The following is an 8,493-nucleotide window of genomic DNA, read 5'->3' as shown; positions in this document are numbered from 1 at the left end:
ACCATATTCCTTTCATCTTTACACATAGTCAATCAATAATCTTCCAGTAAAATAAAGTGTTTTCTTTTTTGACCATTTTTTTATGTACAAAAGAATACCTTCTCTAATCTTGAGAATGAAATAGACATTGTAAACTAAATAATTGAAACTGTGACAATAGTAGGTTTTGGATCTATGATAAAATTTGACAAAGTCATAATAGCCTGCAATAGTTTTTAATAACTAAATGTTAGCTGTGATATTGTGAATAAGTTGATAGATCTTTGAAAATGGCTGAAACATCGGAGTTAAGAGATAGTAAAAAAGTGTGAGACTTAATGGATATTTTTGTTATAACTAATAAACAAACCTGTCTGAAACAAGATATTTTATTATATAAATTTACTTATTATTAATGAAGGGTAATCTTTTGTTACATGGTATGCTTTGTTTTTTTAAAACCTTAGTTTCATCTTAAATACTCGGTAAATATTTATTTTCAATGTTCATAATGACAGTGAAATCTATTCATCATTTTAATCTAAAGATGGTCCCTCGGAATGATAGTAAAACCAAGGATGGACATGCAGATGGTTAGGTTGACTGATAGATTAAGGAGAAAATTCTGAAGGGCTGGATTTCCGAATTTTCTTCATGATCCATCTGTCTTCAATCATTGGTTTTATGTTGATCCTGTCCCTTGTTGAATTTTTAACACTGTTGTAATATATCCATCGTTTTGAAAAAAAAAATGTAGAACTATTGACTCTATAGTGTTTTAAAGATTCAGAACATTAAATTAATGGTAAATATTTACTTCAGGTCCTCCAAAAAGGCGGTAAACCATTATTACTAGACCAGACTGTATATCGATAACCCAAAGTCCCTTGAAAAGTGGCAGAGGTGAAGGATTCCCAAACCTTCATTTAAAAATGAAATGTCCGCTACTTCAACAGGGAATTTTTCCCTCTAGAGGAAGTTCTTATTTGAAAACAACCTAAAGGAGGAGACTAGAGCAAACAGTCTAATTACGTTAACCCTATATAATCAGGAGAATCTTTGAATTGACATCCAAAGAGTAGATCAACGGTTAAATATCAAAACCCAGAACTATACCTTAATAGATATAGAAATATAGGAGAATTTGATGTATTTTTAATATAGAGATTAGATGTATTCTTGGTAAATAAACATTGCTGTAAAATTTTGTATCCCACCAAACAATTGTAGTAATGCCCTATGCATGTATACACAATATAGGTAATGTGTGCATAAGTTCTTTTTTGAAACATTAGTAATATTGCATGTTAAATAAGTAAATGGTTCAGATCTATTTTCTGGTCATAGAATCATGAGTTCCAACTAAAATTTCTAAACAAGTCAACAGAAATCCATGTAAATTAATTTCCTGCAAACTCTTAATCTAAATGGTTTTCAACATAGCAGTTAAATCAGAAACAAATTCGTCTATTATATGAATATTGATATGAACAAGTTCATCCATCCTACATAACATAAAAGAGTTAATAAAAGCTTAACTCTCTTAATCCATGTAAATGGTTAATTTTTCATATGAGAACTAATTTACAACTCACAATTTAAACTCATGATTATTTGAAGTTTCTAATTGATCTTTCAATTTAGAATGATAAAATAATAATAGTTCAACTAGCTGCATAAAACAGCAGCATACGTCAAAAAAATGTAGAAAATAATAGTTCCGATTAGCACCGTTAGAGGCCAGTACCATCCAAACTGCCGTTTTAAGTTCAGATATAGTGGGAAAATATTTGTTAATAATAGTTCGCCTATCTGACTATAGATAACAGCACCAATCAAGAGAGGAAGGAAATAGTAGTTCCGATAACCGCCGTAAGAGGCCAGCACCATTCAAACAGCCAGAAGTCCAGCAGGAAAATTTTATTTTGTATTAGGATATTAGGAACTTACAGGAGCTCAACAAGTCCGTCTGACGTTACAATTGTGTTGGAACAACATACTCAATAGCTTTGTTCCAACACAAGTCTTGACTATCTGATCCGATCTTTTGAGCTCCTGTGAGTTCCTAATATCCTAATATAAACTAAAAATTTTCCAGCTTGTCTTCGGAAGTGGCTGTTTGGATGGTGCTGGCCTCTTGCGGCGGTTAATGAAACTGCGATTCCTGTCTTTCTTGGTAGGTGCTGCTACCTTTATGCAGTTAGTTGAACTATTAAAATTATTTTCAAGCCATTTTTGGACTTAGTAAATGGCTGTTTGGATGGTGCTGGCCTCTAGCAATACTAATTGGAACTATTATTTTCTACATTACTTGTTTTGTGGTTTCGCCTTTAGATAATTAGTTGAACTGTTATTTAAACATTCTAAATTGTCATTTTATGATTTTTTTAATATATATATTAACGATAGACCATATTATTTCAAATTCTGAAGAAGAAGATCGGGGGAGTGTGGTCAAAAGGAAACCAAAAATATTTAACAACTATTTATTTGCCAGATTTTTTTTTTGTTTTATAGATCAGAGTTAAAATTATGAATAATTCTTAAAACGATTTTATAATTTATTCATTTGCTGTTTGAATTAGTTAGTATTTGTTATGTTTGATTGTTTGTTCATTCCTTTATGCTCTTATTAACTTAGTAAATTGGAGATTAAATATGAAATAGTAAAATAACAATTAAATCAGGTTATTTAAAATATATTATTGTTTGAATTTAACTATGATAAAATAATTTCACCTTTTTATGAGTGTATCTTTCATTGTTATATAAGATCCGTTAGAAACTTCAAATAATTAAAAATTTAATCATGATTTAAGCAGTGAGCTGTAAATTAGTTTTGTGATGAAAAATTGACCATTTACATGGATTAAGAGAATTAGGCTTTTAATGTGTTTTATGAAGACATATGCATCATAAGAACTTATTGAAATTGAAACTTTACGTAATAGACCTATTTGATTCTGACTTCACAGCTATATTGTGAATTAGTTTGATTATGATAAATTGAAAACCAGTTAGATCATGAGAGTTTGGAGGAAACTATATTATTATATGAAGGATTAAGGGAGTTAGGCTTTTTACGTGTTCAATAAAGATTAATGCATCATAAGATTTAAACTAATAAATTAATAAATATGAGCATTTTTGTTGTAATGTATTGAATATGAAGAGTGTATAAGAGAATAAGGAAAGAATTTTGATAGTAAAATAGTCATTTAAATTAGATTATGACCAAATAATTCCTTAATTTTAATTGGAGTAAATTGGTTCTGTGGTGGATTGGTGTTTGGGGCCCTGGGCAAATAATTTTTATGGTCCCAGGCAGATTATCTTTTTTTGGAAAATTTGATTTTTGGGTCTGTGGTGGTTTTGTTTTTGAATCCTCGGGTGGATTCATTTCTGGGGCCCAAGGCTGATACAATTTTAGTGTTTGGGAAAATATATAGGAACAATTTTTTCCCTCCTGTGGTCATAATATTTGGTAAGGTTATGTTGCGACAGTTCACTGTCAAGATTTATGCATATGACAAACATGGCAGTTAATGGGACTGTTAGTCCACTGATATTAATTGTACTATTAATGATGACATTACTAGTAACGATCATACCAGACGTTACTGTCATGACAGTGAATGCCGTCATAATTGCAGCTATCAAATAGCCACACCATGGTTGTGGCTAACACTTTTGGTGCAATAACGGAGTGTATGATAGTTCACTGTCAAAGCGTATACATGTGATACTTACTTCGAGCACAGTTACTTGCTCGATTTAACTGACGTTACTTGTACTACCACGCTAGAGTTAGTGCGACAGTACAATCATGACTGTAGCAATCATACAGTTACTGTTATAACAATGCTCGGGATATTTGTCGGGTAAGACGGGTATTTTCAAGGCACTGAGCAGGTATTTTTTGGTCGGGAGAATCAGCAGAACTGATTTTCAGACAGAAGAGTTAAAAAGTACAAGGATCCGTGAGTAATGTCGGTCGTAAACATCAAATATCGACATTTATAAGTTAGAAGCAAACGGGGTGTGAACTGAATCTGAAAAATGTCGGTTTTTTATAATCTAAAGGGGGAAAGGAGCTAACGGGACAGAAATTTTCCCTCTTGAATGAAAACTAACTTAAGATAAGGATTCGTCAATACTCGGGTTCCTTCGAGTTATCGGAGTACATCCTAGTCAAGAAATAATGGTTTGTTCCCTTTTTAGAGGACCAGAAGTAAACATTTATCAAAGTAGCTGTTTATTTAAGAATGATCCTACGCATAATAAGAGACCCCAACATATTCAATCGGACTGATAGTCAAACCAAAAATCTAGTGCTGTGAAAACTTCAGTATTTCCAATTTTTGTTTTTTCGAAAATAAATCTTAAGACCAAAGAAGGCAAAAATTATGAATAAAATTTTTTTATTTACTGTATTTATACAAATTCGTTTTTAATAATTTCCCGAGGTGGGAATAGCGAGTATAAATTTTATTTAATAAATTACAAAGCAGTAATGGACCAAGGCCTGGGCTTTTTCCGTTCTAATCGTATGTATTTATGTTTTCTCTTTTCTCCTTTAGTTATTTATAAAATTCTTTAATGTTTTGAATTTATCAATTGTTTATTATGGCTGACAATGAGAATTATATATATATTTTTAATAAGCAACATTAAAGTTACTTTATAAGATTTTTTAAAAAATCTATATTTAAGCTCTGCAAGACTATTTAAACGAGGATAAGATCTATTTGGTATTGATATTAATATTAAGATATTGATATTAAGGTCATTTAATTGTACATTGATTATCGGGTTTAATCTACATAATGTTAGTCGTTTTCAAGAAAATAAAAAAAAAATAATGTGAAAAAATATATTCTATAAAGTGGTACTTCTGGTCAGTGGACTTGATCGTAAAAGTTGCTATCCAATCCCAGACTATATACCCTACTTAAATAATTTCAACTTCGCACGGCTTTTCATTTTTCAGCTAGGCTGTTTACAGATACAGACCATTTTACGAGGCTAGGTTTTTCGGATTTAAGGGACCTCAAAGCTTCAAAAGTATTTCCGTCGAAAACTCGAATTCGAAATTTTGTATACCTACATAAAATGCGCAATACTTTCTCTTACTATATATTCCACATATAGGTAAGTGGAAGTAAAAAATGGATGTTCAGATCGTAAAGTTAAGAAGGATTACGGAGAAAATTGATACCATTCAATCCCGTGCATTCAAAATTTGAAGGGGGGATGACATTATCATTAACATAGTAAGGAATAGGTATTAATAAACATACATATAAGAAATAATTATTAAGAGACATCTTCATTACCTATTGAAGATATATCAGGTGTAAATATAGTTATAATATTTATATTATTAATCAAAGGATAAATAACCCTACTAAGTTTTCCAATCATATGTTTAAATTATCCTAAGAGTCGTAATGTTTAAGTGCCGTCATTTATACAATTTAGTTGGAGAAGTCAATCCAAGTAGTTGTATGTGACGAAAATTAATCGAAGTATTACAATCTGTGCTCGAGTTGATACAATGAAAACAACACTTGGTTTTCAACTATATTTCACAGCAATATTTGTGATTTTTGAAAATCCGGCATTCTGTATACCCTTGCATTTTAACAGCTTAAACAAACAAACACCTTCAGAAGAAGCATGGAATCTGCCCACTTCTACTTCTTCACATAACTTAAAGGTAAGTCTCCAGCCAAATTAGATTCCGCATTAAGAACTACTCTAATAGAATTGTATAATTTATATTGACAATAATCTATAAATGAATCAGTCATTTGAGAAAAACATTTCTCCATCATTGCCAAAAATGAGTTTATCGTTTGGACAAGCCGATTTCATCGATTTCACGTAAAACACTCCATCTTCAGTAGAAATTAGCATTGAATGTTGACATTTTCAGTCATTTGGGTATCACATCTATAGATGTGTTGTTTCTCAAATGACTTTTTGGCATATACACAGGTATAGGGAGTCTCCATTAATAACATAAGATTAAAAAATTTGCTAGGAGGTGACTTCGGCCAGGAATGGCGTTTATCAGTTCTGTGAGCCCCAGCTCATCACCTTCCTGTTTAAAAAGTTATTAACGAGGACCCATGACTGGAAAGAACACATGAAGCATGTGGCAGATAGCTTTGTGTCGAGTTATTTCAATCCGGGGAGTTCTTCAGCTGGATCTAAATCTACTAAAACAGGTTAGTGGCTCAATAACTAAATAAAAAATATTGACGGTGAGCTGACCTAACTGCAAATTAAGTACCTTAACAACGACAAACAAAATTATTTTTGACTCCTCGTTACCGAAGTAAGGAGAGCTGTTATTAGTGAAGGAAATATTTTGGTGGGCATTGAGAATATTCACTTGCCATTTATGTTGTAGACATCAAGGAACAAATCTGGTTCATTGTCTTTTGGTCGATTGTAGTTTGTGTTCTGACATAGTTGATTGAACCGTTAATCTGATTTTGATGAAATTTTCCGGGACTTTTTTTTGGGGGGAGTTAGTACTTAGTTGTTCCTATAGCGCGATAACATCCATTACTTACCCTTGCGCTTGCGAAAATATATTTTTCACTACACTCCAATATTTCGAAAACGGCTCGAACCCTATTTGACCAAAAGTCTGAAGGAACATGAAGATTAGTGTTAACATGGTCTAGACCAGTGGTTCTCAACCTTTTTTTTGGCGGCGGAACCCTTTTAATAATAGTAGGGAAATGGTGGAAACATTTTGGTATTAGTAGGAAAATTTCGGAACCCTTTTAGTAGAAGTTGGTAAATGCTGGAACCCCTGCATTATCATTTGATACTAATAGAGTATCAAATGTTGTGTTTCCAGAGCTAAGAAAGGCTTGGGTATCTACACAACTCCAGTGACAAATTTAAGAAAATCTGAGATTGTAAGATTTAAAACATTGTTGAGTTGATGTGGAATGACCCATTTCTAAATAATTCGCAGAGCCCCTAAAAAAGGTTCGGGGAACCCTAGTGATCCGCGAAACTACTCGTTTAGACCCTCAAAAATTAGCTAATGTTCTTATCGGCCCCTTTTACATAAATTGTTTAAAATACAAAAAAAATTAAATATTGATGGTAAAAAATTTCACATAAAGTAATGAGAAGGCTGTGTCTGATGACGCTAGCCAAATTAGCCATGTTTAGTTCGGAATTTGTTAGTTTGGCTTAAATCGCCACGAAACTCCATATTTTTTTTTTCAATTTATTTATTGATATTTACAACTGTATACATATATACACATCAAGTAAATTTGCTGTAAGTGATATTATGACATGATAAAAAGATGTGGAGAATCTACCCATTGATAGAACTCCAAAAACATTTGTAAAGGAGAAGATCTCCAGGCCATCTTCTTTTCAGATGTCTAGGAGGATTATTTGGTAGTGAAGGAGAAGAAAGGTTAGAAACGAGTTGGTTGGGAAGTTTATTATGGAAGGATTGGTATCTGGTTCTGGCCAAATTGGCACCACAGGGGACATTGAGGTCCTGATGGATGATTTGATTTGTGACAAAGTAAGGAGCATTAAGGATTTTGGACTGTAAGGATTGGATTCGAGAGGAATTAGATGGTTTAGTGGAGCCCCATAGCTCAACTCCCTATGTCCAAATAGGCCTTATAATAGTCATGTAGATCAGTCTTTTGTAATGGATTGGAAGTTTGGCTAGTAAATGTTGTAATAGTCGGAATCGAGGAGCAGTTTCCTGTCTTTTCAGTCTTGTATGAGGATTCCATGACAGTCGTTTGTCCAGATTTAGTCCCAAGTAACGGATCTGTTCAACAGGAATGAGTGGGGTATTATTAAAAGATACTGTAGGGCAAGACGAAGGTTTACAACAATGGGTAAATGTGATTTGGTGGGATTTATTTTAATCCTCCAGTTTTGGCAACATTCTTCGAGGGTGGTGATGTGGGATTGGGATACAATGGAAAGATCATTATTCACGAAACTCCATATTAAATCTATTTTTCTACTTTGTTAAATTAAATTTATCATGACTGAATATAAGTCCAGCCATGCGATTGAAAAGCAAAAGACCTTTAATTTCATCTAGTGCAAATAAAGTATATAGGAATACATGGAAGTCAGAGAAATTTTCTAGTAAGATTGGCAGCTCACCTTCAACATGTTACTTTTACTTTATTTACAACGATCTATTGTGTAAAACTTATTATATTTCATAAGAATGGAAAATGATTAATAATAATTATTATATTATTTAAAAAGCAATTACGTATTAAGAAACTTGTTTTATTATTATATCGAATGAAGTAAAAAGGAATTAAAAATTCTTATCATATAAGAAATAATTATTAAGAGACATCTTCATTACCTATTGAAGATATATCAGGTGTAAATATATTTATAATATTTATATTATTAATCAAAGGATAAATAACCTTAATAAGTTTTCCAATCATATGTTTAAATTATCCTAAGAGTCGTAATGTTTAAGTG

The 8,493-nt window shown here is 32.0% G+C and overlaps 1 protein-coding gene across 1 annotated transcript in view; it reads left to right on the top strand.

Annotated features, from left to right (window-relative positions):
* Positions 1–5,395: 5,395 nt before the first annotated feature.
* The window catches only part of LOC106678799 (uncharacterized), a 7,709-nt gene continuing 4,611 nt past the window's right edge, over positions 5,396–8,493 (top strand). Inside the window, exons 1-2 of the mRNA XM_014417555.2 lie at positions 5,396–5,698; positions 6,026–6,212. Of these exons, the coding sequence (XP_014273041.1) occupies positions 5,537–5,698; positions 6,026–6,212 (349 nt within the window). The 5' untranslated portion in view covers positions 5,396–5,536. The remainder of the gene's footprint in view (positions 5,699–6,025; positions 6,213–8,493) is intronic.

The sequence above is a fragment of the Halyomorpha halys genome, unplaced genomic scaffold, assembly GCF_000696795.3.
Source record: "Halyomorpha halys isolate HHAL.00 unplaced genomic scaffold, Hhal_1.1 Scaffold161.1, whole genome shotgun sequence".
NCBI classification, from domain to species: domain Eukaryota; kingdom Metazoa; phylum Arthropoda; class Insecta; order Hemiptera; family Pentatomidae; genus Halyomorpha; species Halyomorpha halys.
The sequence above is the reverse complement of the archived record's forward strand: the minus strand, read 5'-3'. Positions and strand labels throughout refer to the sequence as shown.